General features: G+C 35.9%; 2 protein-coding genes across 2 annotated transcripts; both read right to left on the bottom strand.

Annotated features, from left to right (window-relative positions):
- Nucleotides 1–55: 55 nt before the first annotated feature.
- Nucleotides 56–13,345, bottom strand: LOC108262008 (uncharacterized). The gene is made up of 54 exons (XM_053679988.1): nucleotides 13,314–13,345; nucleotides 13,063–13,217; nucleotides 12,824–12,945; nucleotides 12,437–12,498; nucleotides 12,267–12,337; nucleotides 12,077–12,113; nucleotides 11,831–11,985; nucleotides 11,592–11,713; nucleotides 11,205–11,266; nucleotides 11,035–11,105; nucleotides 10,844–10,880; nucleotides 10,592–10,746; nucleotides 10,353–10,474; nucleotides 9,966–10,027; nucleotides 9,796–9,866; nucleotides 9,606–9,642; nucleotides 9,360–9,514; nucleotides 9,121–9,242; nucleotides 8,734–8,795; nucleotides 8,564–8,634; nucleotides 8,373–8,409; nucleotides 8,121–8,275; nucleotides 7,881–8,002; nucleotides 7,494–7,555; nucleotides 7,324–7,394; nucleotides 7,133–7,169; nucleotides 6,881–7,035; nucleotides 6,642–6,763; nucleotides 6,255–6,316; nucleotides 6,085–6,155; nucleotides 5,894–5,930; nucleotides 5,642–5,796; nucleotides 5,403–5,524; nucleotides 5,016–5,077; nucleotides 4,846–4,916; nucleotides 4,655–4,691; nucleotides 4,403–4,557; nucleotides 4,164–4,285; nucleotides 3,777–3,838; nucleotides 3,607–3,677; nucleotides 3,416–3,452; nucleotides 3,164–3,318; nucleotides 2,925–3,046; nucleotides 2,538–2,599; nucleotides 2,368–2,438; nucleotides 2,177–2,213; nucleotides 1,925–2,079; nucleotides 1,686–1,807; nucleotides 1,299–1,360; nucleotides 1,129–1,199; nucleotides 938–974; nucleotides 686–840; nucleotides 447–568; nucleotides 56–121 (listed from the first exon to the last, which is right to left on the bottom strand). Exons 3-54 carry the CDS (start codon nucleotides 12,887–12,889, stop codon nucleotides 56–58), a joined length of 4,602 nt encoding a protein of 1,533 aa, XP_053535963.1. The 5' UTR covers nucleotides 12,890–12,945; nucleotides 13,063–13,217; nucleotides 13,314–13,345.
- A 97-nt stretch (nucleotides 13,346–13,442) lies between these two features.
- On the bottom strand, nucleotides 13,443–18,152 carry LOC108263784 (uncharacterized). Its single transcript, XM_047153194.2, has 7 exons — nucleotides 17,828–18,152; nucleotides 15,097–15,149; nucleotides 14,537–14,699; nucleotides 14,289–14,443; nucleotides 14,062–14,183; nucleotides 13,675–13,736; nucleotides 13,443–13,575 (listed from the first exon to the last, which is right to left on the bottom strand). The coding sequence occupies exons 1-7, from the start codon at nucleotides 17,854–17,856 to the stop codon at nucleotides 13,443–13,445; spliced, it is 717 nt and encodes a 238-aa protein (XP_047009150.2). The 5' UTR covers nucleotides 17,857–18,152.
- Between the last annotated feature and the right edge of the window lie 2,192 nt (nucleotides 18,153–20,344).

Here is a 20,344-nt window from a genome sequence, read left to right as displayed (position 1 = left end):
CTTCACAATGAGAATTTCACAGAGAAATTTCAGGACTGCAATCTTCTGCCTGAACTTACGTGAAGTTGGAGGTAGTGGGTTTTAATGGATCTGAACCAAAATTGTTTAGAAGTGTGTTTACCTGGAGAGAAAATTCAAGATAGTTCATTTTTAATATTAACTGTTCTGACAAATGTAACTGTACAGCGTCAGTCTTCCTACAACGAGCAATTGCCTGTTCAGTCATCATTTAATCTTTTGCTCAAAACTGAAAAATCTTTCAACTTGCATTTTTAAACAAACAAAATAATAATTAAAATTCTTATTCTAATTAACATTATGAGATATTTCCCACATCACAGCTGAGTCTACGAGGATTTAAGTTAAGGTAAGACATGAGTTAAAGATCAAAATAAATTCTAATCAGAGGAACAGTATCTGCTAAGCACATGGTGATGTACACTCACAGTGTTATTGATGATGTTCTCCACTTGGGTGTAGGTATTGTTCCTGAGCTCAGGGTTACTCGGTATGCTGATGTTACTGATGCTGAATGTAATGTTAACTGCGTAGGAGCCGTTTGAAATTTCTGTGGAAAAAAATCAAATGTGCTTCAATAAGATTGATGGAGTTACAGATTTCATTAGAAAGGGACAATGAATTGTTCAGGTTTAAATGTATATTGAGGTAAGAAAGGAGAACGTACCCTCAATGGTGTAATTCAACACTTTTACAGGCTCGGTGAGGTTTGAGAGTGTAGAGTTCAGCAGAGCTTGGAGAGCACTGAGGACGGCAGTCTCATTGAGAACAGGAGAGGACGAGTTGAACACCAGCCTGGTTTGAACCACAGCTGATCCGTTGCTAGAGAAACACAAAAAGTCATCATTTATAAATACATCACAGATTTTAATGGAAATGTAAATCCTGCTTAAATATCCATTAAAGAAATTTCTCGTACATTGTGGATGGAGGTTCTGGAGAAGTCGGCACTGTAGCTGTAGTTGGAGTAATCGTTGTAGAGGATTCAACAACAGAATCATTTTTAGTGACGGAGTAATTTAGAGGAAGATAAACAATTTCAGAATCATTAGAAAGAGAAATTACACACACTTTTATTGAGCAAGATTTTCAAGTTGTGGTGAAACCTACCATTCCCAGTCTGATTGAGGGAGACTTTGAGATTGTATTCCATGTATCCAGTAACTTCATTCTCTGAACTCCTATTATGAAGAGAAAGCAATATTGTCACGATACAAATGACTTCACAATGAGAATTTCACAGAGAAATTTCAGGACTGCAATCTTCTGCCTGAACTTACGTGAAGTTGGAGGTAGTGGGTTTTAATGGATCTGAACCAAAATTGTTTAGAAGTGTGTTTACCTGGAGAGAAAATTCAAGATAGTTCATTTTTAATATTAACTGCTCTGACAAATGTAACTGTACAGCGTCAGTCTTCCTACAACGAGCAATTGCCTGTTCAGTCATCATTTAATCTTTTGCTCAAAACTGAAAAATCTTTCAACTTGCATTTTTAAACAAACAAAATAATAATTAAAATTCTTATTCTAATTAACATTATGAGATATTTCCCACATCACAGCTGAGTCTACGAGGATTTAAGTTAAGGTAAGACATGAGTTAAAGATCAAAATAAATTCTGATCAGAGGAACAGTATCTGCTAAGCACATGGTGATGTACACTCACAGTGTTATTGATGATGTTCTCCACTTGGGTGTAGGTATTGTTCCTGAGCTCAGGGTTACTCGGTATGCTGATGTTACTGATGCTGAATGTAATGTTAACTGCGTAGGAGCCGTTTGAAATTTCTGTGGAAAAAAATCAAATGTGCTTCAATAAGATTGATGGAGTTACAGATTTCATTAGAAAGGGACAATGAATTGTTCAGGTTTAAATGTATATTGAGGTAAGAAAGGAGAACGTACCCTCAATGGTGTAATTCAACACTTTTACAGGCTCGGTGAGGTTTGAGAGTGTAGAGTTCAGCAGAGCTTGGAGAGCACTGAGGACGGCAGTCTCATTGAGAACAGGAGAGGACGAGTTGAACACCAGCCTGGTTTGAACCACAGCTGATCCGTTGCTAGAGAAACACAAAAAGTCATCATTTATAAATACATCACAGATTTTAATGGAAATGTAAATCCTGCTTAAATATCCATTAAAGAAATTTCTCGTACATTGTGGATGGAGGTTCTGGAGAAGTCGGCACTGTAGCTGTAGTTGGAGTAATCGTTGTAGAGGATTCAACAACAGAATCATTTTTAGTGACGGAGTAATTTAGAGGAAGATAAACAATTTCAGAATCATTAGAAAGAGAAATTACACACACTTTTATTGAGCAAGATTTTCAAGTTGTGGTGAAACCTACCATTCCCAGTCTGATTGAGGGAGACTTTGAGATTGTATTCCATGTATCCAGTAACTTCATTCTCTGAACTCCTATTATGAAGAGAAAGCAATATTGTCACGATACAAATGACTTCACAATGAGAATTTCACAGAGAAATTTCAGGACTGCAATCTTCTGCCTGAACTTACGTGAAGTTGGAGGTAGTGGGTTTTAATGGATCTGAACCAAAATTGTTTAGAAGTGTGTTTACCTGGAGAGAAAATTCAAGATAGTTCATTTTTAATATTAACTGTTCTGACAAATGTAACTGTACAGCATCAGTCTTCCTACAACGAGCAATTGCCTGTTCAGTCATCATTTAATCTTTTGCTCAAAACTGAAAAATCTTTCAACTTGCATTTTTAAACAAACAAAATAATAATTAAAATTCTTATTATAATTAACATTATGAGATATTTCCCACATCACAGCTGAGTCTACGAGGATTTAAGTTAAGCTAAGACATGAGTTAAAGATCAAAATAAATTCTGATCAGAGGAACAGTATCTGCCAAGCACATGGTGATGTACACTCACAGTGTTATTGATGATGTTCTCCACTTGGGTGTAGGTATTGTTCCTGAGGTCAGGGTTACTCGGCATGCTGATGTTACTGATGCTGAATGTAATGTTAACTGCGTAGGAGCCGTTTGAAATTTCTGTGGAAAAAAATCAAATGTGCTTCAATAAGATTGATGGAGTTACAGATTTCATTAGAAAGGGACAATGAATTGTTCAGGTTTAAATGTATATTGAGGTAAGAAAGGAGAACGTACCCTCAATGGTGTAATTCAACACTTTTACAGGCTCGGTGAGGTTTGAGAGTGTAGAGTTCAGCAGAGCTTGGAGAGCACTGAGGACGGCAGTCTCATTGAGAACAGGAGAGGACGAGTTGAACACCAGCCTGGTTTGAACCACAGCTGATCCGTTGCTAGAGAAACACAAAAAGTCATCATTTATAAATACATCACAGATTTTAAGGGAAATGTAAATCCTGCTTAAATATCCATTAAAGAAATTTCTCGTACATTGTGGATGGAGGTTCTGGAGAAGTCGGCACTGTAGCTGTAGTTGGAGTAATCGTTGTAGAGGATTCAACAACAGAATCATTTTTAGTGACGGAGTAATTTAGAGGAAGATAAACAATTTCAGAATCATTAGAAAGAGAAATTACACACACTTTTATTGAGCAAGATTTTCAAGTTGTGGTGAAACCTACCATTCCCAGTCTGATTGAGGGAGACTTTGAGATTGTATTCCATGTATCCAGTAACTTCATTCTCTGAACTCCTATTATGAAGAGAAAGCAATATTGTCACGATACAAATGACTTCACAATGAGAATTTCACAGAGAAATTTCAGGACTGCAATCTTCTGCCTGAACTTACGTGAAGTTGGAGGTAGTGGGTTTTAATGGATCTGAACCAAAATTGTTTAGAAGTGTGTTTACCTGGAGAGAAAATTCAAGATAGTTAATTTTTAATATTAACTGTTCTGACAAATGTAACTGTACAGCATCAGTCTTCCTACAACGAGCAATTACCTGTTCAGTCATCATTTAATCTTTTGCTCAAAACTGAAAAATCTTTCAACTTGCATTTTTAAACAAACAAAATAATAATTAAAATTCTTATTATAATTAACATTATGAGATATTTCCCACATCACAGCTGAGTCTACGAGGATTTAAGTTAAGCTAAGACATGAGTTAAAGATCAAAATAAATTCTGATCAGAGGAACAGTATCTGCCAAGCACATGGTGATGTACACTCACAGTGTTATTGATGATGTTCTCCAGTTGGGTGTAGGTATTGTTCCTGAGGTCAGGGTTACTCGGCATGCTGATGTTACTGATGCTGAATGTAATGTTAACTGCGTAGGAGCCGTTTGAAATTTCTGTGGAAAAAAATCAAATGTGCTTCAATAAGATTGATGGAGTTACAGATTTCATTAGAAAGGGACAATGAATTGTTCAGGTTTAAATGTATATTGAGGTAAGAAAGGAGAACGTACCCTCAATGGTGTAATTCAACACTTTTACAGGCTCGGTGAGGTTTGAGAGTGTAGAGTTCAGCAGAGCTTGGAGAGCACTGAGGACGGCAGTCTCATTGAGAACAGGAGAGGACGAGTTGAACACCAGCCTGGTTTGAACCACAGCTGATCCGTTGCTAGAGAAACACAAAAAGTCATCATTTATAAATACATCACAGATTTTAATGGAAATGTAAATCCTGCTTAAATATCCATTAAAGAAATTTCTCGTACATTGTGGATGGAGGTTCTGGAGAAGTCGGCACTGTAGCTGTAGTTGGAGTAATCGTTGTAGAGGATTCAACAACAGAATCATTTTTAGTGACGGAGTAATTTAGAGGAAGATAAACAATTTCAGAATCATTAGAAAGAGAAATTACACACACTTTTATTGAGCAAGATTTTCAAGTTGTGGTGAAACCTACCATTCCCAGTCTGATTGAGGGAGACTTTGAGATTGTATTCCATGTATCCAGTAACTTCATTCTCTGAACTCCTATTATGAAGAGAAAGCAATATTGTCACGATACAAATGACTTCACAATGAGAATTTCACAGAGAAATTTCAGGACTGCAATCTTCTGCCTGAACTTACGTGAAGTTGGAGGTAGTGGGTTTTAATGGATCTGAACCAAAATTGTTTAGAAGTGTGTTTACCTGGAGAGAAAATTCAAGATAGTTCATTTTTAATATTAACTGTTCTGACAAATGTAACTGTACAGCATCAGTCTTCCTACAACGAGCAATTACCTGTTCAGTCATCATTTAATCTTTTGCTCAAAACTGAAAAATCTTTCAACTTGCATTTTTAAACAAACAAAATAATAATTAAAATTCTTATTATAATTAACATTATGAGATATTTCCCACATCACAGCTGAGTCTACGAGGATTTAAGTTAAGCTAAGACATGAGTTAAAGATCAAAATAAATTCTGATCAGAGGAACAGTATCTGCCAAGCACATGGTGATGTACACTCACAGTGTTATTGATGATGTTCTCCACTTGGGTGTAGGTATTGTTCCTGAGGTCAGGGTTACTCGGCATGCTGATGTTACTGATGCTGAATGTAATGTTAACTGCGTAGGAGCCGTTTGAAATTTCTGTGGAAAAAAATCAAATGTGCTTCAATAAGATTGATGGAGTTACAGATTTCATTAGAAAGGGACAATGAATTGTTCAGGTTTAAATGTATATTGAGGTAAGAAAGGAGAACGTACCCTCAATGGTGTAATTCAACACTTTTACAGGCTCGGTGAGGTTTGAGAGTGTAGAGTTCAGCAGAGCTTGGAGAGCACTGAGGACGGCAGTCTCATTGAGAACAGGAGAGGACGAGTTGAACACCAGCCTGGTTTGAACCACAGCTGATCCGTTGCTAGAGAAACACAAAAAGTCATCATTTATAAATACATCACAGATTTTAAGGGAAATGTAAATCCTGCTTAAATATCCATTAAAGAAATTTCTCGTACATTGTGGATGGAGGTTCTGGAGAAGTCGGCACTGTAGCTGTAGTTGGAGTAATCGTTGTAGAGGATTCAACAACAGAATCATTTTTAGTGACGGAGTAATTTAGAGGAAGATAAACAATTTCAGAATCATTAGAAAGAGAAATTACACACACTTTTATTGAGCAAGATTTTCAAGTTGTGGTGAAACCTACCATTCCCAGTCTGATTGAGGGAGACTTTGAGATTGTATTCCATGTATCCAGTAACTTCATTCTCTGAACTCCTATTATGAAGAGAAAGCAATATTGTCACGATACAAATGACTTCACAATGAGAATTTCACAGAGAAATTTCAGGACTGCAATCTTCTGCCTGAACTTACGTGAAGTTGGAGGTAGTGGGTTTTAATGGATCTGAACCAAAATTGTTTAGAAGTGTGTTTACCTGGAGAGAAAATTCAAGATATTTCATTTTTAATATTAACTGTTCTGACAAATGTAACTGTACAGCATCAGTCTTCCTACAACGAGCAATTGCCTGTTCAGTCATCATTTAATCTTTTGCTCAAAACTGAAAAATCTTTCAACTTGCATTTTTAAACAAACAAAATAATAATTAAAATTCTTATTATAATTAACATTATGAGATATTTCCCACATCACAGCTGAGTCTACGAGGATTTAAGTTAAGCTAAGACATGAGTTAAAGATCAAAATAAATTCTGATCAGAGGAACAGTATCTGCCAAGCACATGGTGATGTACACTCACAGTGTTATTGATGATGTTCTCCACTTGGGTGTAGGTATTGTTCCTGAGCTCAGGGTTACTTGGCATGCTGATGTTACTGATGCTGAATGTAATGTTAACTGTGTAGGAGCCGTTTGAAATTTCTGTGGAAAAAAATCAAATGTGCTTCAATAAGATTGATGGAGTTACAGATTTCATTAGAAAGGGACAATGAATTGTTCAGGTTTAAATGTATATTGAGGTAAGAAAGGAGAACGTACCCTCAATGGTGTAATTCAACACTTTTACAGGCTCGCTGAGGTTTGAGAGTGTAGAGTTCAGCAGAGCTTGGAGAGCACTGAGGACGGCAGTCTCATTGAGAACAGGAGAGGACGAGTTGAACACCAGCCTGGTTTGAACCACAGCTGATCCGTTGCTAGAGAAACACAAAAAGTCATCATTTATAAATACATCACAGATTTTAATGGAAATGTAAATCCTGCTTAAATATCCATTAAAGAAATTTCTTGTACATTGTGGATGGAGGTTCTGGAGAAGTCGGCACTGTAGCTGTAGTTGGAGTAATCGTTGTAGAGGATTCAACAACAGAATCATTTTTAGTGACGGAGTAATTTAGAGGAAGATAAACAATTTCAGAATCATTAGAAAGAGAAATTACACACACTTTTATTGAGCAAGATTTTCAAGTTGTGGTGAAACCTACCATTCCCAGTCTGATTGAGGGAGACTTTGAGATTGTATTCCATGTATCCAGTAACTTCATTCTCTGAACTCCTATTATGAAGAGAAAGCAATATTGTCACGATACAAATGACTTCACAATGAGAATTTCACAGAGAAATTTCAGGACTGCAATCTTCTGCCTGAACTTACGTGAAGTTGGAGGTAGTGGGTTTTAATGGATCTGAACCAAAATTGTTTAGATGTGTGTTTACCTGGAGAGAAAATTCAAGATAGTTCATTTTTAATATTAACTGTTCTGACAAATGTAACTGTACAGCGTCAGTCTTCCTACAACGAGCAATTGCCTGTTCAGTCATCATTTAATCTTTTGCTCAAAACTGAAAAATCTTTCAACTTGCATTTTTAAACAAACAAAATAATAATTAAAATTCTTATTATAATTAACATTATGAGATATTTCCCACATCACAGCTGAGTCTACGAGGATTTAAGTTAAGGTAAGACATGAGTTAAAGATCAAAATAAATTCTGATCAGAGGAACAGTATCTGCTAAGCACATGGTGATGTACACTCACAGTGTTATTGATGATGTTCTCCACTTGGGTGTAGGTATTGTTCCTGAGCTCAGGGTTACTCGGTATGCTGATGTTACTGATGCTGAATGTAATGTTAACTGCGTAGGAGCCGTTTGAAATTTCTGTGGAAAAAAAATCAAATGTGCTTCAATAAGATTGATGGAGTTACAGATTTCATTAGAAAGGGACAATGAATTGTTCAGGTTTAAATGTATATTGAGGTAAGAAAGGAGAACGTACCCTCAATGGTGTAATTCAACACTTTTACAGGCTCGGTGAGGTTTGAGAGTGTAGAGTTCAGCAGAGCTTGGAGAGCACTGAGGACGGCAGTCTCATTGAGAACAGGAGAGGACGAGTTGAACACCAGCCTGGTTTGAACCACAGCTGATCCGTTGCTAGAGAAACACAAAAAGTCATCATTTATAAATACATCACAGATTTTAAGGGAAATGTAAATCCTGCTTAAATATCCATTAAAGAAATTTCTCGTACATTGTGGATGGAGGTTCTGGAGAAGTCGGCACTGTAGCTGTAGTTGGAGTAATCGTTGTAGAGGATTCAACAACAGAATCATTTTTAGTGACGGAGTAATTTAGAGGAAGATAAACAATTTCAGAATCATTAGAAAGAGAAATTACACACACTTTTATTGAGCAAGATTTTCAAGTTGTGGTGAAACCTACCATTCCCAGTCTGATTGAGGGAGACTTTGAGATTGTATTCCATGTATCCAGTAACTTCATTCTCTGAACTCCTATTATGAAGAGAAAGCAATATTGTCATGATACAAATGACTTCACAATGAGAATTTCACAGAGAAATTTCAGGACTGCAATCTTCTGCCTGAACTTACGTGAAGTTGGAGGTAGTGGGTTTTAATGGATCTGAACCAAAATTGTTTAGAAGTGTGTTTACCTGGAGAGAAAATTCAAGATAGTTAATTTTTAATATTAACTGTTCTGACTAATGTAACTGTACAGCGTCAGTCTTCCTACAACGAGCAATTGCCTGTTCAGTCATCATTTAATCTTTTGCTCAAAACTGAAAAATCTTTCAATTTGCATTTTTAAACAAACAAAATAATAATTAAAATTCTTATTATAATTAACATTATGAGATATTTCCCACATCACAGCTGAGTCTACGAGGATTTAAGTTAAGGTAAGACATGAGTTAAAGATCAAAATAAATTCTGATCAGAGGAACAGTATCTGCTAAGCACATGGTGATGTACACTCACAGTGTTATTGATGATGTTCTCCACTTGGGTGTAGGTATTGTTCCTGAGCTCAGGGTTACTCGGTATGCTGATGTTACTGATGCTGAATGTAATGTTAACTGCGTAGGAGCCGTTTGAAATTTCTGTGGAAAAAAATCAAATGTGCTTCAATAAGATTGATGGAGTTACAGATTTCATTAGAAAGGGACAATGAATTGTTCAGGTTTAAATGTATATTGAGGTAAGAAAGGAGAACGTACCCTCAATGGTGTAATTCAACACTTTTACAGGCTCGCTGAGGTTTGAGAGTGTAGAGTTCAGCAGAGCTTGGAGAGCACTGAGGACGGCAGTCTCATTGAGAACAGGAGAGGACGAGTTGAACACCAGCCTGGTTTGAACCACAGCTGATCCGTTGCTAGAGAAACACAAAAAGTCATCATTTATAAATACATCACAGATTTTAATGTAAATCCTGCTTAAATATCCATTAATTAAATTTCTCGTACATTGTGGATGAAGGTTCTGGAGAAGTCGGCACTGTGGCTGTAGTTGGAGTAATCGTTGTAGAGGATTCAACAACAGAATCATTTTTAGTGACGGAGTAATTTAGAGGAAGATAAACAATTTCAGAATCATTAGAAAGAGAAATTACACACACTTTTATTGAGCAAGATTTTCAAGTTGTGGTGAACCTACCATTCCCAGTCTGATTGAGGGAGACTTTGAGATTGTATTCCATGTATCCAGTAACTTCATTCTCTGAACTCCTATTATGAAGAGAAAGCAATATTGTCACGATACAAATGACTTCACAATGAGAATTTCACAGAGAAATTTCAGGACTGCAATCTTCTGCCTGAACTTACGTGAAGTTGGAGGTAGTGGGTTTTAATGGATCTGAACCAAAATTGTTTAGAAGTGTGTTTACCTGGAGAGAAAATTCAAGATAGTTAATTTTTAATATTAACTGTTCTGACAAATGTAACTGTACAGCATCAGTCTTCCTACAACGAGCAATTACCTGTTCAGTCATCATTTAATCTTTTGCTCAAAACTGAAAAATCTTTCAACTTGCATTTTTAAACAAACAAAATAATAATTAAAATTCTTATTATAATTAACATTATGAGATATTTCCCACATCACAGCTGAGTCTACGAGGATTTAAGTTAAGCTAAGACATGAGTTAAAGATCAAAATAAATTCTGATCAGAGGAACAGTATCTGCCAAGCACATGGTGATGTACACTCACAGTGTTATTGATGATGTTCTCCACTTGGGTGTAGGTATTGTTCCTGAGGTCAGGGTTACTCGGCATGCTGATGTTACTGATGCTGAATGTAATGTTAACTGCGTAGGAGCCGTTTGAAATTTCTGTGGAAAAAAATCAAATGTGCTTCAATAAGATTGATGGAGTTACAGATTTCATTAGAAAGGGACAATGAATTGTTCAGGTTTAAATGTATATTGAGGTAAGAAAGGAGAACGTACCCTCAATGGTGTAATTCAACACTTTTACAGGCTCGGTGAGGTTTGAGAGTGTAGAGTTCAGCAGAGCTTGGAGAGCACTGAGGACGGCAGTCTCATTGAGAACAGGAGAGGACGAGTTGAACACCAGCCTGGTTTGAACCACAGCTGATCCGTTGCTAGAGAAACACAAAAAGTCATCATTTATAAATACATCACAGATTTTAAGGGAAATGTAAATCCTGCTTAAATATCCATTAAAGAAATTTCTCGTACATTGTGGATGGAGGTTCTGGAGAAGTCGGCACTGTAGCTGTAGTTGGAGTAATCGTTGTAGAGGATTCAACAACAGAATCATTTTTAGTGACGGAGTAATTTAGAGGAAGATAAACAATTTCAGAATCATTAGAAAGAGAAATTACACACACTTTTATTGAGCAAGATTTTCAAGTTGTGGTGAAACCTACCATTCCCAGTCTGATTGAGGGAGACTTTGAGATTGTATTCCATGTATCCAGTAACTTCATTCTCTGAACTCCTATTATGAAGAGAAAGCAATATTGTCACGATACAAATGACTTCACAATGAGAATTTCACAGAGAAATTTCAGGACTGCAATCTTCTGCCTGAACTTACGTGAAGTTGGAGGTAGTGGGTTTTAATGGATCTGAACCAAAATTGTTTAGAAGTGTGTTAACCTGGAGAGAAAATTCAAGATAGTTCATTTTTAATATTAACTGTTCTGACAAATGTAACTGTACAGCGTCAGTCTTCCTACAACGAGCAATTGCCTGTTCAGTCATCATTTAATCTTTTGCTCAAAACTGAAAAATCTTTCAACTTGCATTTTTAAACAAACAAAATAATAATTAAAATTCTTATTATAATTAACATTATGAGATATTTCCCACATCACAGCTGAGTCTACGAGGATTTAAGTTAAGGTAAGACATGAGTTAAAGATCAAAATAAATTCTGATCAGAGGAACAGTATCTGCTAAGCACATGGTGATGTACACTCACAGTGTTATTGATGATGTTTTCCACTTGGGTGTAGGTATTGTTCCTGAGGTCAGGGTTACTTGGCATGCTGATGTTACTGATGCTGAATGTAATGTTAACTGTGTAGGAGCCGTTTGAAATTTCTGTGGAAAAAAATCAAATGTGCTTCAATAAGATTGATGGAGTTACAGATTTCATTAGAAAGGGACAATGAATTGTTCAGGTTTAAATGTATATTGAGGTAAGAAAGGAGAACGTACCCTCAATGGTGTAATTCAACACTTTTACAGGCTCGCTGAGGTTTGAGAGTGTAGAGTTCAGCAGAGCTTGGAGAGCACTGAGGACGGCAGTCTCATTGAGAACAGGAGAGGACGAGTTGAACACCAGCCTGGTTTGAACCACAGCTGATCCGTTGCTAGAGAAACACAAAAAGTCATCATTTATAAATACATCACAGATTTTAATGTAAATCCTGCTTAAATATCCATTAATTAAATTTCTCGTACATTGTGGATGAAGGTTCTGGAGAAGTCGGCACTGTGGCTGTAGTTGGAGTAATCGTTGTAGAGGATTCAACAACAGAATCATTTTTAGTGACGGAGTAATTTAGAGGAAGATAAACAATTTCAGAATCATTAGAAAGAGAAATTACACACACTTTTATTGAGCAAGATTTTCAAGTTGTGGTGAACCTACCATTCCCAGTCTGATTGAGGGAGACTTTGAGATTGTATTCCATGTATCCAGTAACTTCATTCTCTGAACTCCTATTATGAAGAGAAAGCAATATTGTCACGATACAAATGACTTCACAATGAGAATTTCACAGAGAAATTTCAGGACTGCAATCTTCTGCCTGAACTTACGTGAAGTTGGAGGTAGTGGGTTTTAATGGATCTGAACCAAAATTGTTTAGAAGTGTGTTTACCTGGAGAGAAAATTCAAGATAATTCATTTTTAATATTAATTGTCCTGACAAATGTAACTGCACAGCATCAGTCTTCCTACAACGAGCAATTACCTGTTCAGTCATCATTTAATCTTTTGCTCAAAACCGAAAAATCTTTCAACTTGCATTTTTAAACAAAAATATTAACAATAACAATTTTTATTATAATTAACATTATGAGATATTTCCCACATCACAGCTGAGTCTACGAGGATTTACGTTAAGGTAAGACATGAGTTAAAGATCAAAATATATTCTGATCAGAGGAACAGTATCTGTTAAGCACATGGTGATGTACACTCACAGTGTTATTGATGCTGTTCTCCACTTGGGTGTAGGTATTGTTCCTGAGTTCAGGGTTACTCGGCATGCTGATGTTACTGATGCTGAATGTAATGTTAACTGCGTAGGAGGTGTTTGAAATTTCTGGGGGAAAAAATCAAATGTGCTTCAATAAGATTGATGGAGTTACAGATTTCATTAGAAAGGGACAATGAATTGTTCAGGTTTAAATGTATTGTGAGATAAGAAAGGAGAACATACCCTCAACGGTGTAATTCAACACTTTTACAGGCTCGCTGAGGTTTGAGAGTGTAGAGTTCAGCAGAGCTTCGAGAGCACTGAGGATGGCAGTCTCATTGAGAACAGGAGAGGACGAGCTGAACACCAGCCTGGTTTGAACCACAGCTGATCCGTTGCTAGAGAAACACAATAAGTTCCAATTTATAATGCATCACAGATTTTAATGGAAATGTAAATCTTGCTTAAATATCCATTAAAGAAATTTCTCGTACATTGTGGATGGAGGTTCTGGAGAAGTCGGCACTGTAGCTGTAGTTGGAGTAATCGTTGTAGAGGATTCAACAACAGAATCATTTTTAGTGACGAAGTAATTTACAGGAAGATAAACAATTTCAGAATCATTAGAAAGAGAAATTACACACACTTTTATTGAGCAAGATTATCAAGTTGTGGTGAAACCTACCATTCCCAGTCTGATTGAGGGAGACTTTGAGATTGTATTCCATGTAACCAGTAACTTCCTTCTCTGAACTCCTATTATGAAGAGAAAGCAATATTGTCACGATACAAATGACTTCACGATGAGAATTTCACAGAGAAATTTCAGAACTGCAATCTTCTGCCTGAACTCACGTGAAGTTGGAGGTAGTGGGTTTTAATGGATCTGAACCAGAATTGTTTAGTAGTGTGTTTACCTGGAGAGAAAATTCAAGATATTTCATTTTTAATATTAATTGTCCTGACAAATGTAACTGCACAGCATCAGTCTTCCTACAACGAGCAATTGCCTGTTCAGTCATCATTTAATCTTTTGCTCAAAACCGAAAAATCTTTCAACTTGCATTTTTAAACAAAAATATTAACAATAATAATTTTTATTATAATTAACATTATAAGATATTTCCCACATCACAGCTGAGTCTACGAGGATTTAAGTTAAGGTAAGAGATGAGTTAAAGATCAAAATAAATTCTGATCAGAGGAACAGTATCTGCTAAGCACATGGTGATGTACACTCACAGTGTTATTGATGATGTTCTCCACTTGGGTGTAGGTATCGTTCCTGAGGTCAGGGTTACTCGGCATGCTGATGTTACTGATGCTGAATGTAATGTTAACTGCGTAGGAGGTGTCTGAAATTTCTGTGGAACAAATCAAATGTACATAATAATGTTTTAGCTCTCATATGGATAGGACAATGATGTGAAGAGTTGAAGCTGTAATATGTATTAGTAAAGAAAACATACTCTCATGGGTGAAGTTCAGCACTTTTACAGAGTCAGAGAGGTTTGTGAGTCGAGTCCTGAGAAGAGTCTGGGTTGTGTTGAGGACCAAACTTTCACTGGGAACAGGAGAGGAGGAATTGAAGACCATCTTCGTCAGAACCACAGCTGAGCCAGATCTAAAAAATTAAAGCATTATACAATTATTTAGTATCAGAATTCAGTATGAATATATAATTCTTTACTCATTTATGTGTCAGAAAGTAACATACATTAATGACGGTGTTGCTGTAGAAGTTGGAGACTGTGTTGTGAACTCAGTAGTACTTGTTATTGCTTGTGCAGTTCTAGGTGATGTAGTTAGCCTTTCCTCTGTAGATATTGATGGTATTGTATTTTGGGCTCCAATCCCACTAAGCAACAGCCATGGACATACTGTCACAAATATAGATCATTTCCTTTATCATTATTATTATTTTATTTTATTCAAAACTAGTGATTATCTTTGCACCATATTACAGTCATTACATCATGCAACATATGGTGCAAATGATCCTGTTATATTAGACATCATTTACAATAGATCACAGACATCACAACCCACAATAAAAAAAAAATTATGTCATTTAAATATTTAACAATCTAATTGTTCACTTATGAGCATTCATTTATCCAACATAGCAAAATAGGCTAAGTTTGTGCAATGCTACTTACAAATATGTACATAATAATAATAATAATAATAATCACAGTTATAATCATCTTCATAATAATATATGGATATGGGATAGACATACATTAAATTTTAAAGTAAAAAATAAGTTTTACTTACATATTGTGAAGGCAGTAGTGTTACTGGTGCCATTACTTTTTAAAAAGGCAAACCTGTCAATAATAAATGAGATCAAATTGCATTTTTTATTATTTTGAATTTTCAATATTGCATTTTGAATTTTCAATATTACAACAACTCAACAATATCACAATAGCAGCAGCAATAGCAAAAACAACAACAATAATAATAAAACAATAATAGTAGTATTAATAATAACAATAATAATAATATTAATACTACTACTAATAATAAATATAGCTGCAAGCAACAATACTGGGGTCAAGTCATGACCACCAAAAGAAGCTTTGTGACATGTTTTTGGTTACAGGCCCATAAACAGTGTGTGAGGAGTTATAAAAAGTCAACTTTCAATCATAAAAATCCATTTATTTAAAAAATAACTAAAAATAATTTATTTTTGTCCAATATGTGCTGCTGTTCTGAAACTGTTCAGGTAGCATCTGGCATGATGATTATCATGCCATTATCATCGTCACAATCCCTCAAAGTGTTGCGGCGATACATCATTCGATCTTGATGATGCAGGCCAATTTTCGTGGAAATCTGACAAATTGTCTCGGAGGAGTTCAAAAAGGTAGGTTTGCTAAACATTTAAAAATGGTGGACAGGAAGTTTGCTCGACAATGACATACTTAATATCTTTGTTCTCGGCATGAATCATGGAATCTATCAAGACAAATCTCATGACAGTAGACAAAAAGAGTCGATAGCTATTAGCATTTTTAGAAATTACATAATTTTTTTTTACCACAAGGTGGCGATGTTTTTAAACTTTTTTAATCCCTTCAGAACACTGTGCCAAAGACAGAAACCTAGTTTCCTAATGATATGCCAAGTCGTTCGTAAAATACAGCATTTTAGTACTAAATTCATAATGGCCGACATCCAAAATGGCCGACATAGTAATTTTTCATATCGTTGGACTTGGTATGCCCCACTGAATATAATGAGTCCAATTTTATATTTTTATGACAAAGTCTTCAGAAGTTATAAGTATAAATATGCTTTTTGCATATCTCATGCCCACTAGGGGGCACTGGTTTGAAACTGAGCAGGCTCCCTCAAGTCATGATGTCTATAAAAAATAATACGTTTGGTATGCATACGCTAAAGCATTCAAAAGTTAAGATGAACATGAATGCAACTTTGGACAGTTGGTGGTGCTAGAGGGATTGACTTAGAGACTCTAAATTTGCTGGATTAACAGATCCTCCTGTCCTTTAGCCCTGTACCAAATTTCTCACAAACAGTTCTATGGGCTGCCATAGTCACATTAGCAGAAGAAGAAGAAGAAAAAGAAGAAGTAGAAGTAGAAGAAGAAGAAGTGGAAGAAAAGAAGAAAATATTGCTGCAAGCAGCAATACCAGCGTCAGGCCAATTTTTGGCATCATGAGCAGCAAAAGAAGCTTTGTGACATGTTTTTCATTAGAGTCAGAACAGTGTGAGAAGTTAGAAAAAGTAAACTTTCAATCATAAAAAAACTGTATTTTAAAAATAACTAAAAATACATAGTTCTTAGAAATTTTGTCCAGTAGTCACTAGCTATTAGCATGTTTAATATAGCATTATAATTTTTGCCCAGAAGGTGGCACTGTCTCAAAACTTTTTGAGTCCCTTCAGAGTATGGTGCCAAAGACACTTGCTGAGTTTCATAGTGATATGCCAAGTCGTTTGTAAAATACAGCATTTTGTGGCTAAATTTAAAATGGCCAACATCCAAAATGGCTAACAGGAATTTTTTATATTGTTGGACTCAGAATGCCCAACTGAATCTATTGAGATCAATTGGATGATTTTATGACAAACTGTTCAGAAGTCATAAGCAAAAATGTGTTTTTTTTTTTCATATCTCGTGACCACTAGGTAGTGCTTTTACGAAACTCTGCATCTTACCTCAGGGCCTAAAGCTGATGACACGCACCAAGGTTCATCATAATCCCTCAAAACTTTACAGAGATATACCCTCACGTCTATTTTGTCATGCTCGCCATCGAATTTGTAGATGCGCCATTTGTAAACGGTAAGATTTATTAAAATTCTGTAAATATTTTTTTTGTCGGAATTGTCTCTAGATGATGTAGGCCAATTTTCATGCAAATGGGACAAACGACCTAGGACGAATTCGAAACAGTATTTTTTTCAGAAAATTCAAAATGACATCATAGAGTGCAATCGAATCGAATCAGAGGAAAAAGGAATTTTGAAGTAGAGACACCTTAAGAGCTGTATTTAATTCAGACTCTCCTCGATCAGTGTGCCAAATTTCACAACTTTTTACCATACGGTTCTATGGGCTGCCATAGACTTCCAGAGCAGAAGAATAAGAAGTAGGGAAGAACACTAACTATTACAACTACGCACCTTCTGTGATTGGTCCCTAATAATAAAAAAACTAACAAAAACAATAGGGGTCGTCATTATAATAATAATAATAATAATAATAATAATAATAATAATAATAATAATAATAATAATAATAATAATAATAATGGAATCGTGCATTTTTACAAACAAAATTAGAATATGTGAATTTGCAATTTACAGTCATGACCAAAATTTACATATGTAATATATAGTATAGTGATCGCAAACTTTTGGCCATGAATGTCACTGTTGCTTTATTCCACTAAATGTGAGAAAAATCTCACAAATTAATGATCAAAAGTTAAACTGAGAGTAAAAAAAAAAACAAGGAGAGATATATTACCTTATTTTATTCTTCAAAGTCATAACCATATGATCTCAAACAATAATCTGCTCCCTGTAACTCTCTCAGCAATATCCTTGATGACAACAGACTCTGTCTCTCTGGAAGATGATTTACTCACAAGGGAAACTGGTTTTACAAGGTGTGGTAGGTGTAACTAGGTGTGTCTCATGAAGCAGTCACATGTTCATGAGAAAAGCTATTTTTATGCAACTTGACAGTAATGGGGCTTTGTTCATACAGAGATGATCAGAAACAGAATTATTTCCACCATTTCAGGATGGATGGATCAGCCCAATATTCGCCTGCAGACACCACCATCAAGCCTGGCTCAAGGGATGGGTTTTAGTAACCCTAATCCAGGCAGATTATTCTTAGTCTTTATTTATTTTCTTTTTTGTACATTTCATGGGGATCACATTTGTCTGATATTTTCTTCAAACCTGTTCTACAAGGTAGCTAAGGTAGTTAAGAACACTAAGCTCCTGGTGACCTAACCCTGAAGTTCAGGCAAGTACATAACCCCTTTACCTCAAAAAGGTCTCTGGTTGTAAAAAAAAACAAAAAAACATTTGGATTGTTGGTCCATCAAATGTTGCATATTAACAAGGCTTTTTTTTTTATCCAGTGTAACTACTGCGATGCATTCAATAATTTGTGACTAGTCAAACATGAAGATAACTACACATTGGTATATTTTATTATTTTGTTTAGAAAAATTTTTTTCCTTCAGAAGTTAAAGATATTTACATGTTTCCCAGAAGAAAAAATATTAACAATTTACACTGATCATCCTGTTCAAAAGTTTACATCCCCCAGGCTCTTAATGTAGTGTGTTGCCTTCTGGAGAATCAATGAATATTTGCACCTTTTGTAATAGTTGTGTACGAGTCCCTCAGTTGTCCTCAGTGTGAAAAGATGGATCTCAACATCATTAGCCACTGCTGGAAAGGGGTGAAATATGCTGGAAAAAGCTGGAAAAGCAAAGAATGTGCAGCACCTGGAGGATTTTTCTGAAGAACATTGGTTAGTTTAACTTCACAGGACAAACAAGGGACTCATGAACAACTATCACAAATCATACAGTCGTTGTTTATCCAGGTAAAAACACACAGTATTAAGAATCAATGGTATGTAAACTTTTGAACTCTTTTATTTGTGTAAATTCAGTTATTATTTTGTCTGGTGGACTATATGTAAACATCTTTTATGTATAATAGCATCACATAAGCTAGCAGTACTTCATAAAAACCAAAATGCAATTCTTATGATCTCTATTTTTTTCATTATTAATAAGGGTCTAATAAGAAAGACCAGGTGTGTGTAGACCAGGTGTGTGTATAACTGATGACATAAAAAAAAGGGAAATTGTATGTAAAATGTTGGGGAAAACAACACCAACTTCTAAAAATATTTGCATCATGTTGATGTTGTTGTACTGAGTCACTGTTTAAACAAGATGTTTTCAAAACAAATTGAAAATGATTCACCCAGTGCAGGAATGCTGTTAATGTATTTCTTGACATAATGTATGTCAACATTGTTGATTCGTAGCTAAAGGTGTGTCTGAACGTCTCCATAGATCAGATACGTACAACTTTGTCAGATGTCCAAATTATATGTGTCAGTTTGGATCATAAACAAACGTGTGCGTCTGTGTAAGGAAGTTTATCACATCATGTTGTTGGATGCTAGTAAATGAATATAGGAGGGCGCACAGTGGCTTAATGGTTAGCATGTTTGCCTCTCACCTCCAGGGTTGGGGGTTTGATTCCCACCGTGGCCCTGTGTGTGCGGAGCTTGTGTGTTCTCCCCGTGCTGCGGGGTTTCCTCTGGGTACTCCGGCTTCCTCCCCCCAGTCCAAAGACATGCATGGTAGATTGATTGGCATGTCCAAAGTGTCCGTAATGTATGAATGGGTGTGTAAATGTGTATGTGAGTGTGCCCTGTGATGGATTGGCACCCTGTTCAGGGTCTACCCTGCCTTGTGCCTGATGCTCCCTGGGATAGGCTCCAGGTTTCTCCGTGACCCTGAAGAGGATAAGCTGTATAGAAGATGGATGGATGTTTCATTAGGTACTTTATTATATTTCTGTTTAAAAACACTACTCAGAGGTAAACTTCAGCTGAATCTTTTCTTAACATCAACAGTTTTATTGATCAATATTACAATTATTTTTGAGGAAGGACTGACTCAAATACACTTCCAGGAATTATTTGCTGCTATGTGAAATAATGTTGTCATATCACCGCAAATCAGCGACTCCATTTCCCAGAATACACCATCAACTACAAACATGGCTGTAGAGGACTACACAATCACACCACACATAAAAGATACTGTTTGAACACAATGTCTTTGAGAAGTATACGCTCAGTTGATATTGTCACTTTAACCAAGTGTTTTAAGTGTTGATATTCTGGTTTTGTACTTTTGTTTACTGGTTTTGTTTACTCTGTTGACTTTGATTCTCTACCTTGCCTAGTTTATACCTGTTTGCCTGATCATATGACCCT

The sequence above is a fragment of the Ictalurus punctatus genome, chromosome 3 (genome assembly GCF_001660625.3).
Source record: "Ictalurus punctatus breed USDA103 chromosome 3, Coco_2.0, whole genome shotgun sequence".
Taxonomy (NCBI): Eukaryota; Metazoa; Chordata; class Actinopteri; order Siluriformes; family Ictaluridae; genus Ictalurus; species Ictalurus punctatus.
Note: the sequence above shows the minus strand (reverse complement) of the source record. Positions and strands in the feature narration are given on the sequence as shown.

What these genes read in the sequence shown, in the direction of transcription:
- LOC108262008 (XM_053679988.1), bottom strand. Translation starts at nt 12,889, where the DNA reads ATGCCGAGTAACCCTGAACTCAGGAACAATACCTACACCCAAGTGGAG. An exon ending in AGAACATCATCAATAACACT is followed by an intron (nt 2,600 to 2,924) that starts GTGAGTGTACAT and finishes TTTTCTCTCCAG; the next exon opens with GTAAACACACTTCTAAACAA. An exon ending in CCCACTACCTCCAACTTCAC is followed by an intron (nt 1,200 to 1,298) that starts GTAAGTTCAGGC and finishes TCTTCATAATAG; the next exon opens with GAGTTCAGAGAATGAAGTTA.
- LOC108263784 (XM_047153194.2), bottom strand. Translation starts at nt 17,856, where the DNA reads ATGGTTATGACTTTGAAGAATAAAATAAG. An exon ending in AGAACATCATCAATAACACT is followed by an intron (nt 13,737 to 14,061) that starts GTGAGTGTACAT and finishes TTTTCTCTCCAG; the next exon opens with GTAAACACACTACTAAACAA. An exon ending in CCCACTACCTCCAACTTCAC is followed by an intron (nt 13,576 to 13,674) that starts GTGAGTTCAGGC and finishes TCTTCATAATAG; the next exon opens with GAGTTCAGAGAAGGAAGTTA.